This window comes from Sphaeramia orbicularis, chromosome 10, assembly GCF_902148855.1.
Source record: "Sphaeramia orbicularis chromosome 10, fSphaOr1.1, whole genome shotgun sequence".
NCBI classification, from domain to species: Eukaryota; Metazoa; Chordata; class Actinopteri; order Kurtiformes; family Apogonidae; genus Sphaeramia; species Sphaeramia orbicularis.
Window position 1 is genome coordinate 8107795 of NC_043966.1, and position 16130 is coordinate 8123924.

The 16130-nt window shown below is 38.0% G+C and overlaps 1 protein-coding gene across 1 annotated transcript in view; it reads right to left on the reverse strand.

Annotated features, from left to right (window-relative positions):
- fam13b (family with sequence similarity 13 member B) overlaps positions 1-16130 on the reverse strand; it is a 106563-nt gene that overhangs the window by 24479 nt on the left and 65954 nt on the right. The window contains exons 9-13 of the mRNA XM_030146196.1: positions 10684-10779; positions 10109-10238; positions 5024-5121; positions 420-471; positions 130-259 (exon numbers count right to left, since the gene is read on the reverse strand). Of these exons, the coding sequence (XP_030002056.1) occupies positions 130-259; positions 420-471; positions 5024-5121; positions 10109-10238; positions 10684-10779 (506 nt within the window). The remainder of the gene's footprint in view (positions 1-129; positions 260-419; positions 472-5023; positions 5122-10108; positions 10239-10683; positions 10780-16130) is intronic.

A 16130-nucleotide genomic window follows, 5' to 3' on the forward strand; every position in this document is an offset into this window, starting at 1 on the left:
AATTAAGAACAAAATTTTGTATTCACTTTTAATGCCTGTTGCTGAAAAGAAAAAATGACTAAAACCTACGTGTACCTAACATCAAACTGCATGATCTCAGTCATGATTAATCTCAGCAAAAATACTCACCTTCCCATTGGTTGTCAGGGAATAGCTGGAGATGAGGGGCGGTGCCAGCGGTTGGTTGGCATGGTGACGGGTGGTTCCTATTGGTCTCGCTGGTGTTGGCGTTCTGATCACATCGGCACGACCCCGACTCCTGGAGGACGGAAAAGCAAAGAAAAGCACAGGAAGAAGATGAAGAAGATGAAGTTATGAGATGAGCTGATGTTCTGCTAAAAGGTTCAGGGTTCATCAAAAGGACACAACCTCCTCTGGAACACGAAAACAAGAAAAACAACAGAAAAAATGCTACTTACGGAGCTTGAGGTGTCAGTTTCCTCCATGTTGTCACAGGTTTGATTGTCCTGCCTGAAAACACACATCAACATGAAACCTTGAATTCTGTCCAGAGCAGAAAACGATCTCAAACTGCATTGTTCAGGAGACATTTTACAGATTTTTTTAATGAGACGCTAAGAGTCTTTCTTCCATCCTTGAGGTGAAATATACTGACTGCATACCAACTTACTTTATGGCCCTGGGAAGACTTCCAAAACAAACCTGGCTTCATGTCCTTGACCAGAATTCTTCCCAAAATAATTTCACAATGATCCAATGGAGATCTGAGAATATTTCAGCTATAATCCTGTAACCTTATTTGGAATTCTCTGGAGATGGATCTGAGACGGCGCTGATGCAAACGTGAGGAAGACTCACACTAAGGTCACACAAATTAAGGCCTGTCACGAATGTTTTCTCCTCTGACGTTGAAAATGTTGGTGGATCACACACCTGCTACACCTGATTCTACAAAACACTGACTGCTGTTGTTGTCGTTGCTTTGATGATTCGCTTGTGAAATGTGTAAACTGGCATCACGGGGTCATTTTAAACATCCAGCTGCAGGCGTGACACAGTCCAAGACATGTGGTGTCAAACTATGAAACTGCACTGTGAAATAAAGTGTTAGAGACAGACATAGATATGAATAAAGGTCTGTTTTATATTCGGCTGATGCTGCATGTCAGTGTGGTTGGACATGTGAGCGTCAAGTGATAAGTAAAATACAACCAACGCTGCATGTTTTACGCATTTTCCTTTTTGGGCATGTGAATGGAACTATTGTGCTGTTCTTCTGTCTCAGATTGTTATGATTGTTGATATTTGTATTATTATGCATGTGTTGCTTGTTCGCCTATATGTTAAATTTCATTGCATGTTCGGAATAAATCACTAAATCAATCAATCCAAACCAATGTTTATGATCTCTGTGGTGAAGAACATTCCATCTTCCATCTGAAATGTGTTAACAGGGTTTCGGCAGGTATCAGCAAATCTAATTTAATGCTCTTTAATGCCCTTTTTAATGCCACTTTAAACAAATCTAACGCCTAGGGATGGGAATCGATAAGAATTTAATGATTCCATTATCAATTCTGCTTATCGATCCGATTCCTTATCGATACTCATTGGGTGAGGGAATAAAAGAGTACAAATGGGTGTGTTTGCATTAACTGTCTCTTATATTTCCATCTGCACAGAAAATATAACATATACAGTATATATAAATAATGATAACTGATGATGCCAGGCCCAGTTGGGGGGGGGGGGGGGGGGTACAGTGAAAGTGAAACTAAAGACACTTCACCAATTCCTCTATTGCCGTATTTCCACTACGTGTGACTCGGCTCCTCTCCTGTCGTTGTGCATCTCATTTCCTTTCCCCTACCTTCGAAAACTTGTATTTGAGGGGTACGACGTTTGTTGCCTGTACCGGAAGCAGAACTGGGCCCGGTGTTCACTCTGCCGCTACATTCACAAGCGTCGCTAAGTAGCGAATCAAACACATGACATTCCTGTAAATGAATCACATGCCTTGGACAAATGTTTGAGAATATTGGAGGGATTCCACCCTTTTGAAGAAATGGAAGCTTTGCAAGTGTTACAAGTGGACCTGGTGTCGTCTTTGTACACCGTTTCTGCCTCAACGTCATGTTGGCTACGTTCTGACCAAAACAATGCAGCGTACGCGTGACGTCATCGTGCATGCACAACGAAGGTGGAATCGATAAGCAGAATCGTCAAACAGGCAGGCAAACGATTCCAAGGAATCGAGCTACTGGGATCCGATTCTCAATTCCCATCCCTACTAATGCCCATGTCCAACTGCAGGTACAGTTTTATTTACAATTTTATGTCGGATTACCGTCGACAGGCTTTAACTCTTTAAGTGCCAGACAGTTAAGGGGCTAATAAGCCTTAAAAGTGTCACAGAATTTGGCCGTTTTTCAGTATTTCACGTCGTTTTTATAATATTTGAAGAATCCTGCAGGAAACCGCTCGGTAACATCCGACCGACTGCTGATTAGATCCAAAATGCACCGGACGCAGCCGATTCATTATTGATCGTAATTTGCATAATTTATAATAATAATAATAATCTTTATTTATATAGCACTTTTCATACATTAAAAACTGTAGCACAAAGTGCTTTACATATCAGTTTAAAAATCACTACCGCCCCCCACCCACACCCACCCACTCACCCGCACACACACACACACACACACACACACACACATATACATGCAAACCCACAAGCTCACACATACTTAAGAAGACTGACTGAGCACGGGTAGACCAGAACAAAAATGTACAAGTAAAAGTAAAACATCAATTTAGGAGGCGCTGTCTCAGGGAGCCATCCGCACCAGGATGCAGCCGCCGACCCCGGCGACCAGGCACCAGCAACACAGCCCCGCATCCCAACTAGTGGGAGAGGGCCAACTGGGACCCCCACCCACCAGAAAGGAGCGGACCCCAGTGAGAGAAGCCGCCACAGCCCCCGGAGTCCACAGCCGCCCCCCGGCATGGAGGGCTCCCTCTGATGAAACACCGGAGAATAAGAAACATTAAAAAGATATGAAAATATTATTCGGTCGCGTGACCTCAAATTCCCGTCTGCTTGGTCTCAAAAGGGGGACACAGAAAGAACGTCATCGAAATGTGAGAAAGAAATGGGGGTGGATGGTTTGTTTGTACACAAATATGGCGTGTTCTCCAAAGCCGATCTGATCGGCCCGTGGCACTTTACAGGTTGTTTTCGTAAAGCCGATTTAATCGGCCCATGGCACTGAAAGTGTTAACCAGGTTCTGAATAGTTCCTCCTCCAATCACTTCTGCTGAAACTTGCATTTTCTCATTTTTACGACATTTGCTAATACTCCCTCCGCTCTTTCGCCACAGCATGTTACATTCCAAGCATCCGGTGTTGTGACTTCGTGCATCGGCAATAAACAATAGCCAATTAAAGGGTTCTGCTTGTCAATCATCACCACACTACCAATCAAAATTATTAAACGTTTATATAATCAAAATAAATCGCAAATAACAATGCTTTTTTTCCATCAAGTGTATTACATATTTTAATGCCTCTGGACATTGAGTTTAATGCTTTTTAAAGCCATTTAAGGCCTTAATTTTCACAAAATCTATTTAATGACTCTAAAATGCTTTTTAAGACCCGCAGAAACCCTGGTTAAGTCTGAATTAGTAACATATAAAATCAGTATCATGAACCCAAACAAGTACATGACTAACTTTTACGGTGTTAAAATACAGTCCAAAAGTCTCTTTTATTGATTTTTTTTTTAGTTTCACATTGCTTTGGTGAAGTCAACATTTATAAACTCTTCTTCTTCTACTGTTTTACTTAGTTACAGTAATTCACATGTGACTTTATTGCATTAAATTATACTCGGACAAGTGGCAAACATTAAAATATCACCATGAGCCATTTAGGGTTGAAAAGGCAGGTTCATCTACAGTTTAAACGTCTTTCAGTCTCTGAGCTGGTCTGAAATAGCTAACTCTTAAAGATCTTCTTCACTGTTCCAAATGACTTTTTATCTACGTCTAACCCTTCTAAAGAGATTCATCACTATTAATTATTTTGTAGTCTGCATTTTTAGTAAAAAGCAGGTATTATCGTATATTCAATTACAGATTACAGATGTTCATTAAAGTAAGAGTAAATTCAAAAGTTATAATATTAAAACACACAAATCAGAAGAAAATGTGAGTTTTTCAACAAAATATATCATTAACTGAACACAACACAAGCATCTATTTATCAAACTCCATGTGTTTTACTGGTGAATCAATGTTGTAAAAGATGATGGTGTTTCCACATTCACTATGGAGCCTCTGAATGTCCAAATGGGTCATATCTGATGACCATGAAAAGATGACAAACTGCATTTTACACCAATTATTTACATGTATTCATAGGATTAGTGGATCGAAAGTTACTGAACATTTTAGATCAGTAGATGCTTGTGGTCACGGACAGCTCTTTGAAGTTCAGTTCAGAGGAAAGATTTTCACCGAAAGCAAACTGCTTTTTAACATTAGGAGAAGTTGCAGTGATCTAAACTGCCTGTAGACTCACATTAATGGCATCTACTGCATATTGTTCTTCGGTGTTTATGTGTTTAGGGTCGTCTGTTGCGTGTCCTCCTTGTGAATTGTTGACTCGTTAATCAGAGGTGACACTAACTCCTCTGAATAACGTAAATGCTCCAGGAATAAAAGTGAAATACTTGTTCCATTTATACGAGAAAGGCTGGAACTCACAATCACTACCTTTAGTATTTTATTTAATGCTATAAATTACATCCAGATACAACAAAAAGATGCAGTTACAAGGGAGGAAAAACGACTGGTTGATATGGAAAATCATCTTACGCTGTGGTATTGGTGTAAACTCGCAGGTTGTCAAAAGACAGATGCGAGTTTTTACTATTTCCAGTTAAAATTTAGTCTGAATAGATGCTAACACGTTGGCTCAAAAACTCTATATTTGCTCTGATTTTATTCTAACTGACTGAAAGCCTGACCCTTCACTGACCATCCTGCTCACCTGGCAGTGTTAATGTTGTTCTGAGGGTCTCTGACAGCGTCTGCATCCAGGTCCATTCCTGAACCGTCCTCCAGAGCGGCTCCAGACTCCACGGAATCCTGATGAAAAGCGACAGCAACAAATCAAACATCACTATCATCACTATTATTACTATTATTATGAATAAAAACCTGTGATAAAAACAACAGACCGGAGCAAAAAGGTTTAATGTGCCAAAAGAGAAACAGAATCTGACAGAAACAGGTAGATTCCAGCTGGTATGAAGGGATTCTGTTTCACTTGATACGCATGATGGTGTTTCACTTCCTCTGAATATTAGGTAACACTGGGGTTTTTTGTGACTTTACAAATACTCCATATGTTTACAAATACAGTACCAATAGGTAATCACTACCGCCGGTTCAACTGAGGTTACATAAAAAAAAACAAAAAACAATAAACAGTTAATAATGAGGTCATTTTCACTAAAATGTACTTAAATGTGACAGTGTTTTGTCCTTTCTCTTACTTCTCTTTCATTGTTAAAGCCACAACTTTTACCTACATGTCTGTGCCACTTTGTGACTCCACCCCAGAGAGTGATTTTGCTTCACTTCTATTTCTGACTTTTCAGTGTGACATTAATCCGAAACCCCCCCCTTTAACTGTAGAAAATGTATTTAATTCGAGGGTGTCAAACTCATTTTAGTTCAGGGGTCACATACAGACCAATTGGACCAGTAAAATAATAATATAATAATATATAAATAATGTCAACTTCAAACTTTTCTCGAGTTTTAGAGTGAAAAAAGTAAAATTACATTCAGAAAAATTATAGAACTACAAATTATCCTTTAAAAAATATGAATAATCTGAACAACCTGAAGTTTCTCAAAAAAAAAAAAAAAAAAGAAGTGCAATTTTAACAATTTTATGCCTCAGTTTATCATTTATACATGTGCATTACTTACATAACATACATACATAACTTAGATATTTATCACAGTGGATCTACAACAGGCATTGCATTTACTTCTCTGGAGATATTTCAGGTTGTTCATATTTGTTCAAGTTATTCACATTTTTTATGACTTAAGGATACTTTGTAAATGTAAACATCTTCATTTAATTTTACTTTTTTACACCAAAACAAAGAGAGAAATTGTCATTTTTTGTAGGTTATTATAATAGTATTTTACTGGTTTGACCCATTTGAGACCATATTGATCTGTAGGTGGAACCAGAAATAAAATGACTTTGACACCCTTGACTGTTCCTTGAATATCTGAGTGTAATTTTTGTATTTCATTAATTCATCCCATGGAACAGATGAGACCCTGTGGTGGGTTGGGTTTGGCCAGCAGGCCGTATATTTGACACTCCTGTATTAAACTATGATGATGAGGACAAAAAATCCACCTCTACTGTAAAAACGCAATGATACCTCGATATTTTTGAGTCAATAATACAATCACCAATCAGTCTTGAAAGTCTTTTGATAGAGTGGCACACGATAAAATTATATTAATATTCACCCATACTGATGTTGTGTCAGACTGACCCTCTAATATAGAGAACTTAGGATTCATAGGGACCACTTTTACTCTATTTGCATTTATAATTTAAAAATGTCTTCCCTTTTTTCTTTTTTTTTTCTTTTTTTTTTCCAAACCCACCATACACCATATCTGCTTTGTTTTTGAGTGTATTTTGTATATAATTTTAACAGGAAAACAATGTACACAATATATGTGGTTGTATGCAGAATCAAAGCCAATCTGCCAAATGGTACAGTGATATTTTTTATAGGGGTGGGCTTCTGTTGGAGCATGGGTGAGGAGTGGGGGGTGGGGATTGTTCTTCTTTGTATTGACTCATGTTTGTAACATATTGTCTGTACAGTTTCTGCGTAAATACCAATAAAAACACTTTGAGCAAAAAAAAAAAATTAATATAAAATTAGATAGATAGATAGATAGATAGATAGATAGATAGATAGATAGATAGATAGATAGATAGATAGATAGATAGATAGATAGATAGATAGATAGATAGATAGATAGAACCCATGGAGTTGGATCAATGACAGTGGATGGAGACACTTGTTTTTATGTTCAGTTAATGATAGATTTGCTGGGAAACGTCACTTTTTCTTGAGTTTTCTCTGATCAAATAACCCTCGACTTTAAATTGACCTTTTTGTGAAAATCTACATGATCAGTAAATTCAATATCGGAAAAATTGATTTTCAATGAAAAAAATTCAGAAGATAATATTATAATAAATTGTGATAAATCACTTGGTAAAGGTTAAATACAGAGAAAAAAAATCATTTGGGAGCTGCCACAAAAGTAGCACTGGGTCTTTATGGGTTAAAATGAGCTTTAATGATCATCTGTGCTCTCATTGGCTGATGTTCTGGGTAGCTGAGCTCTCACTGGCTGACGTTTTGTGACACAGTGCTGTCATTGGCTGACGTTTTGTGACACTGCGCTCTCATTGGCTGATTTTCTGTGGCACTGCACGCTCATTGGCTGACGTTCTGGGTAGCTCTCTCTCTGTCTCTCTCTCTCTCTCATAGATAGATAGATAGATAGATAGATAGATAGAATTAGCTTTTTGTATATTTTTGTATAGTATTCTTCTAATTTTGTATATTGTCAATATTTTTGGTACAATTTGTGTGACATTTATATACATTCTTTTTTTGGATTCTATTCTCTTCTATGAACTTGATCAGGTCCATTAAGCAGCTACTATGCTATCATCGCCCTGTGAATGTCAGTGTGGATGTAGAACATATTAAAAGTTCTGGCTATAGGCTCAAGTTTTTAACCTGAAAATTGTTTGTGTGGTGTTGTCGTTTGTGCACAGGTGCTGCTGTCGTTCCTCAGCTCTTGTCTGATCTATTTAAAGAATCCAACTGAGGTTTCCCATCATTCCCAGGGCAAGTGTCTCCTGCCGTCTGACGTTAAAGTGAATGTCACCGACGGGGCTAGGCGAACTTTAAGGGGTTTTGATTTCTACCGAGACCAGCGCGACTAAAAAGGTACGCGACGATTAGTGAGAAATACCTCCGCCATGTACAAGAGGATCGAATGTGAGTCTCTGATGACGACTGACGGATGTGAAAAAGGGGACAGTAAAGGTGGGAATGTCAGCAGCCAGGTGAGAAACGGGGATCCAGAGCTACTTTAAGAGGGTCGCATCTCGTGTTAAGTTTTTCGGATCAGATTGTAAAGGGTAAGAAATTAAAAACCACAGGTGACTTTTACATAATTTCACACATCGGCTTTAAGTTCCATGAGCTCAGACTGTTTTAAGTTTAGCCCAAATGGAACAGATCACAGAACCTTACACTCACAGGTTTGAGGAATTTCATGTTATACCTCCTTGTTTGATTGCATTTAATTTTTCCATTTTGATTTTATTTTAATAATCTTAATTCATCTATAAAAGCTACTTCAATTATACTTTCACAGAGCAATTGTAACACACAAAAATTTCCCCTGGGATTAATAAAGTATTCCGATTCTGACACCGTGTTCTTCGGCTGAAAATGTTTTGATGGTTTTTAATTTGCTGATTCTACTGCTGTTCTTTCTAGCCTGGAAACAGTTGTCGATCATTACATTAATTAACAACTACTTTTCGGATTTCTTTTCCTCCTCTGACAGTAAACTGAATATCTTCAGGTTGTGGATTAAATAAGACACTTGCATCTTTTTATGATTAATTGAGAAAATAATCAACAGATTAATCAAGTATGAAAAGACTCATTAGTTTCACCTCTAAATGAGTAATGCAAAATGTAAATGTAAATTAATTGTAAAACATGCTCTCAATGATCTCGAATATACTTAATGATCGGCTGATTGATGGATTTATGCGAAAGGCTGAATACGGCACTAATGTTTATTAATGATGTGATCCAACTTTAATTATCTTTATTTATACATTACGCACAAAAAGAGATCAATGTATAACAACTTTTTTAACCTGATGAAGCTCAGAGTGGGATTCATATACGAGTATTAATGAAGAGTTTTGTTTCAGAATCAGTTTACAGACATTCACTTTTTATTTAGGCACTTCCTCTGAAATCCTTGTGAGCACTATAATGTGTAATAATCCTTCTTTGTGTCAAAATCTAAAATAAACTTGATAAAAACTTCAATACCGCGTCTCTCAGGACGACAGAACTCAATATGCTAGTGTAATCACTGATGTGTGTGTTTGTTAAAGAGTCTGTTGTTTGAGATGGACTGTGCTGATAATATCAAACATTCATCTGTGGAACTCTGGGAAATATGCTGCAAACCCACACAACAACTAATGAGTCTGTCTATAGATGTTGCGCTGGAGGGAAATTCCCTTGCTTTAGAAGTTTCCAAATAAATTCACTTTCATTTTGTGTATTTATGTCTTTGTTTTTCCATCAGCCCTTTTCCACCGCAGAACTTTAACTTTACTTACTCCTATATTTCCCAGAATAAAGTTCCTAGTAAGGGGGTTGGACTTTTCAGGTTCTCCAGAATGCTTGGGGGCGGGGCTGTGTGCTGAAGAATGCTGATTGGTGGGACACACCCTCCATGTTTAATCCAGTGGCATCTGCAGACTTGTTTATTCCATTTCTACAAGTTTCACTTCATTTGTGTTTTGATTATTAGGAAAATGGAGCAAAAGAAGAAAAGCTACAAGAAGTGGATGGATGACGAGGTCCATTCGACAAACACGTTCTTCTGAGCTTTTGCGCGCATTCGTCTACGCTTACAAGTGCATTGTAATGACCGGTCTGTCCATCTGAATAAACTCTGGATAATAAGCCTGGACCCATTCCAACGCATTTGCTCAACACTAACAGTGAGGCTTCGAGACTCCAAATGACCGAGCCTGATTTGAAAACATTTTCCAGAACTTTTAGATGCAGTGGAAAACGCAAACCACACAGATTACCAAGAATTATTTTACCTGGGTAAATAAATACCTGGTAATAAAAGTTCCTGGAAATGTTGGTGGAAAAGGGACTCGAATGACATTTATTACATGTAATAATCTAATGATGGCTTCTTTTCCCCTTTTCATCGTAGTGTATCTTCTACTCACCTCTGTGTCCTTCTGGCTTTGTGGTGAAAGCTGCTCGGTCTGCTTTTGTTCCGTCTCCCCGTCTTCAGGGTCAGTTTGTTGCTCTTCATCTCCATGGCAACCCTGGGCTCCAGGACCACTGGCTCCGACCCTGGAAAACCAACATTCACAAAGGTTTTGAGTTTTTAACATAATAAAACGAGTTAAATTTCAGTTTTGTTTGTTTTGTGGTGTCAACTCCTCGTGTGTTTTGTGATTTAGTGGCGTCCATAAACTCCTGGACGCTGTATGTTGTCTTGGAGGTCACTCACCCCTGAGCAGCTGCTGCCCTCAGCATTTACAGTTGGCTCATTAACGCCACTGTCAACATGTTTACAGGTAACCTGAGCTGAAGCACTGGCCTCACGCCTTTGTACACAATGTCCGCTATGATAAATATGTTTCTTTAAAGTCATTCGATGCCAGGTTGAACCGCAAAGGAATCTGTGTTATTTGTGTTTCCAACAGCAGGTGCACAATGGACAGTTTTTGCACTTTCATTACACTGTGTGCATATGTGTGTGTGCGTGTGCATGTGTGTGTGTGTCAACTCTCACCCTTGGCTCTCGTAGTTGCTGAGATCCTGGTCGAGGGAGGTTTTCAGTTCAAGGAAATGCTGCTCCACTGCAGCTCGGATGGTCCGCTGGATTATCCTGGAAAACAAAAAAGTCACTGTCCTTCAGTATCTGTTTTCATGTTTCTATTTTTACAGTCTTGCCAGATGGTTGAAGACAAATCGTATGTAACTCTAATTAACAGTGAAATTTTCTCACCTTATTTGTGTTTTTATTGAATGCTGTGTGCTTGACTAAAGGTATAATTTCCTTTCTGTTGTTTCTGGTGTTTTTATATTATGCTATGGTCGCGTTTCTGTTAAAAACAAACAAGTCAATAAGTTTTCTTATAATCTTTTTTATTTATTGATTTGCACACAGAAATATTACCCCTCTTAAAACTGTGATTATGGACTAGTGATTAATCATATTATTTTCAGCTTTTGTGAGGGTCAAGTGGAACTCATTGTTGGGAAATACTAGGAAATAAAGTACAAATATTTCATTAATGCACTTGAGTATTTATTTTTTAGGGTGACTTTAACTTTCAATCCCGACATTTTGGCACAAATATCTGTCTAAACAGGCTCATCAGTTTAGATGTCATACAATTGAGAGGAATAGTGCTCTTTTTTTTTGTGTCTTTCTGCACTTTCACATCAGTCCAATTTAAATCTGAATAAATGGTTTGATGACACAACACAAAAAGAGGAAACAGTCTGAGTTCTGGAATTAAAAATCGATTTGCACACTGGAGTTAAGTTAATGTTTATTATTTTCATATTTTGAGTGCACGTTAGAGCCTAAACCTTTCTTTTTTTTTTTGGGTAAAGAAGTTGAATTAGTATTTTTACCAGTCTTTTATTACTTAAATGTATGTACTTCAACTCATGTACTTTTTCTACCTCTTGTCATGGATATATCAGTTCACAGTAGCTGAATCGCTTATCTAGAAATGGGATTCAATATCGTGGAAGGCTTCCTGTGGTTTGTTGCCTGAGATTAAATGTTGCTTTTCTGCTCACTCATACTGAATTCAATAAGCTTAGAGGATTGCACACCCACTTAATTAAGATCTATTTTTTTAGTTTAGTGGCTCTCAGTCATGGTTCACAGGTTAAAGCCTGTTCACATAATCCCACCTGTCATCAGCCACAATTAACCAAAGGCCATTACTAATCAATTAACAGAAAAAACACTGAAGCTTTAACTGAATAAAGCAGGTATTTATCTTATTGTCATTGGCACTTAGTGCCTATTAATGACTTTAAGTTGATGCTAATAATTAACTATGTCTTTTGAGGGACTAATAATCGCTCAATGGGATTATTTCACTTCCTATTTTTTTAAGTCAATAACCCTGTCTTGTGCTGAAAGGATTAAAAATGTTAAAACTAGAGTCCAGCAGATGTCCGGTCTATAAAAGGGAAGAGCAGTAGTCACAGTCTGATCTGCTCTGGACAGTCATGCACCAGCTGATCCAGCAGCTCTACTGAGATTTTATTTAGAGTAGTTCATGCACCGCGCCATGTGTCAGCGATTATCACGCAATCCTCTGTCATTTGGCTTTTTGACGGATGGGAGCTGAGATCTGACAGCAGCAGCGGACGAAGCTGAAACACTGATGGATCAAACCACATCTGAATTAATCTGTAAATAGATAATTGTTGTATTTAACTATTATAGGTATGTGACTACATTCGACTACTCCTTGGCTTCACTTCAGTCCATTTAAGGTCAAAACTCATACAAGTTCTGGCACGAAGCTCAAATACATGTGTGTATGTTAAAAACAAACCAGCCAGCATGTTATTGTATCATCTTAAAACTCTGTTTAACGGCTTGTGACAGCTCATCACGGTTATCTTTAACTTTCATGGGGGTAAAATGTAACTTATTGTTTACACCTGAGTATCTTAAACTGGTTAAAGTAAGGTCACCAAAGGGCAGAGGTGGGAAATAAAGTACAAATTCTTCTCCTTACTGTAATTTAGTATTCATCTATAGATGACTTTTACTCTTTATCTCTGCATTTTTGCACAAATGTTTGGATTTTATGCTCTTATCATTTCCAAAACAGGGTCAATATTTTAGCTTTGATGCATTTGAGAGGAATTACTATTGTGCAAAATCACAATAAGCTGATTTACACCTGAATAAATGGGATAAAAATCATAACAGTGTTGAAGACAAAGTGTGTCAACCACAGACACACTTCACTGCAAGAAGTTCTACTGATAATAACTAGACAAAAGACTCAAACATCCATTAAAAAACATACAAGCGGACGCAATGTACTTTCAGTCTGGTACAGAAACGCACAAACAGGCCTGAGGAGAACAATTATTTTGGCTACCATTGTCTTAAAAGATCAGTTAACAAATAGCCTTATTACTCAGTTTAAGGTTTCAGAGACAAATTAATCAGCATTTTAGCTCTTTTAAATCCAAAAAATAAAATAGTTATGTTTTAAGCAGTGATAAAATCCTCACTGATGACATGCGAGCATTAGCAAATCAAACAAAAACATCTTAAAATGTCAGATTTTGTTGTGATTTTCGATTAACTGGCTGAACTGAGAGTGGATGAGAGGCTAAAAGAGATAGAGAACAGAGGAGGAAGAGAAAAAAGAAAGGATCACCAAAGTAAAGGAGGAGCTGGAAAAGTGTAGATACAAAAAGGCTAAACAGACTCTGTGGTCTCTGATTCCAGACCTGATGCTCTGAGAACAAAAGAGCACGTCTCAGATACAGGCCTCGAGGAAGAGAAATCATGTAACTGATGGAGCATGAACGTGATTCATCCATGTTACTGTCGCCAAACTGCAACAAAACCACAATGGAAACACTGTCCAGGGAAGCAAAACAGATTTTTTAAAAGTCTGCAACACTGTCGACTAAAGCCTTGTATCATCTTCAGTTACACTTCAGAGGCAAATACTGTACTTTTCACTCAAATACGTGCATTATAAGTGACTTTAATTACTTCCAAATTCACATTATTAATAGAAACTACGTCAATGAATAAGTTATGACGTATTTTTATAGATTATTAAAATGAGCCTGAAGACTTGCAGCTGTAACATTAGATGAACACACTGAAGTGAAGTGGTTTGAGCAAATAAAACCTGGTCTGATTCCCATCTGGACATCCTACTCAGTTTCTTGCATCTTTTCTATATTACAGTATAATTAAGGCATCCAGATCCACATATATACACATATTAACTCTTAGACACCTAGGACTGTGTTTGTGGTACCTGACCTGTACCAGTTTATTCAGTTTTTCTAAAGTATTTCTAAAGTATCGGTTAAAATCAGGAGTCAAACATCAATCAATCAATCAAATTTTATTTATATAGCGCCAAATCATAACAAAAGTTATATCATGACACTTTACATATCGAGCTGGTCGAAACCAGACTCTAAGCCAATTTACAGAAACCGAACAGAATCCTCCAGGAGCAAACACTTGCGACTGGTGACAGTGGCGAGGAAAAACATGATCTAATTGAGGAGTAAAACAAGTCATCCGGTTCATTTTAAGTTTTTTTTTCTTACTTAGAAAATTGAATGTACACATTTTAGACTTCCAAATAAATTATTATCTGCTATATATTTATTTTCCAAAGCAAATTTAATCTGAACAAGCCTTTTTCCTGGTTAAATGAAGGTGAATGGAAATGGAAAAATCTATTCATTGGCTCAAAATAGGAAATTATGATGAATCGGAGGTGACAATGTTAGAGTCCAAACACTCACTATGAAATCTCTATGAAGAAATTTCACCAAGATAATATTCACTTGTTCCATTGGCAGATATTTTTTTGCTTAATTCAAGATTTTTTTGTTTAAGTCAAACAAAAAGGGCGGCCGTGGCTCAGAAGGTAGAGCGGGTCGTCCAATAACCAAAGGGTTGGAGGTTTGAATCCCGCTCTGTCGCAGTCATGTACTGTTGTGTCCTTGGGCAAGACACTTCACCCTACCTGGCCCCAGAGTCACTTACACCGGTGTATGAATGTTCGGTGGCGGGGGTCAGCCTGCCCCTGGGCAACTGTGGCTACAAACGTAGTTTACCACCACCAGAGTGTGACTGTGAGAGTGAAGGAATAATGGATCAATATTGTCAAGTGCTTTGGGTGCCTTGAAAAGTGCTACAGAAATCTAATCCATTATTAAAAAAAATCAGCCAATTGAACAAGTGAAAATTATCTTGGTAAGATTTCTTGAAATAAGATTTTAAAGATCTATTGTCTAAAATACTGAAATAATGAAACGCTACTCTTCAGGTGATTATGTCTTATTTTAAGTGAGATGAGATATTTGGACTAGAAATGACAAAAATGCTCTTAGTAAGATTTCGATTTTTTTCCAATGTAACTCGTGTTTTTGGGTCCAACTTGGGAGGGTGGGGGTGGGGGTGTGTGTGGGGGGGTGTAAGTCCCTTTAAGTCTGCCAACAGTAGAGAGACTTTTTGGAGACAACCTGGAAGCCAGAATAAAGTAAAGACATTAATCACTGACATGAGATTTTCGAGGCAACCGAGGCCCTCGCAGCCATTCATCGGTCTGGAAATGTGTTAACGGTTAATAAACTCACCAGCCTCTAGTCAAACATTAGATGAAGTAAACTTTTGTGCATTTCTGAGATCTACAAAAGTGATGTAATGTAAAATGAGGAGAAGGTCGGTCAGGAATTCAACGGAGAATCTGTCTAGTTGTTATTTTCAACCTCGAACAAAGCACCTACTTGTGTTTTCAGTTGTTTGGCCGCGAGAAAATAATGTCTGGCCCTCGTCCACTGCTAAACAAAACCACCCTGTAGATCGAACGCTGTGTCTGAATGTTGTTGTGAGAGGAGCTGAAGGTTGAACTACTTGAGTCTGCTTTAATTTGCTCATGATTTCAAGTATTCCAGCTGCTGTTCATCAGGTTCGGTTTAACGCCCTCGGGCCTCCGGGTCAGTAAAAATCACATAAATGCACAGTGAGAAAGTGATTTTTTACTGTGTCAGTGTCACGCAGCGAGGCGGCCCAGGCCTGACAGTCATGTGATTGCTGAGTTCATGTCCTCGGGCTCTAAAAGCACCAACCCATGCAAAACGCCTCGCTTATGCCTCTTTAATCAAAACACAAGGTCAGCTTTCCTCCTCCTTCCTTATCATTTCCTTTTAACCTCTTGTTTTCTCTGCTGTGGTGCTGCCTGCCCCTTCTGTCTTTACTCCTGTTATTTCATCTGCAGCTTGACCAGATGGCATTTGGACTTTTTCTGTCATCATTTTCTTGTTACTTTAATAGAATAAGTATATGTGCAAATGTATGTACACACGACACCTATTCAGTATTTTTCTTCTTTGGGTTGAGTTTGTTCTTAGCATGCAAAATGTTATGTAAACTGATTTATTTTTAAATATATATTGTTAGAATCAGTAGGACCTGGTTCTGATGTTAGA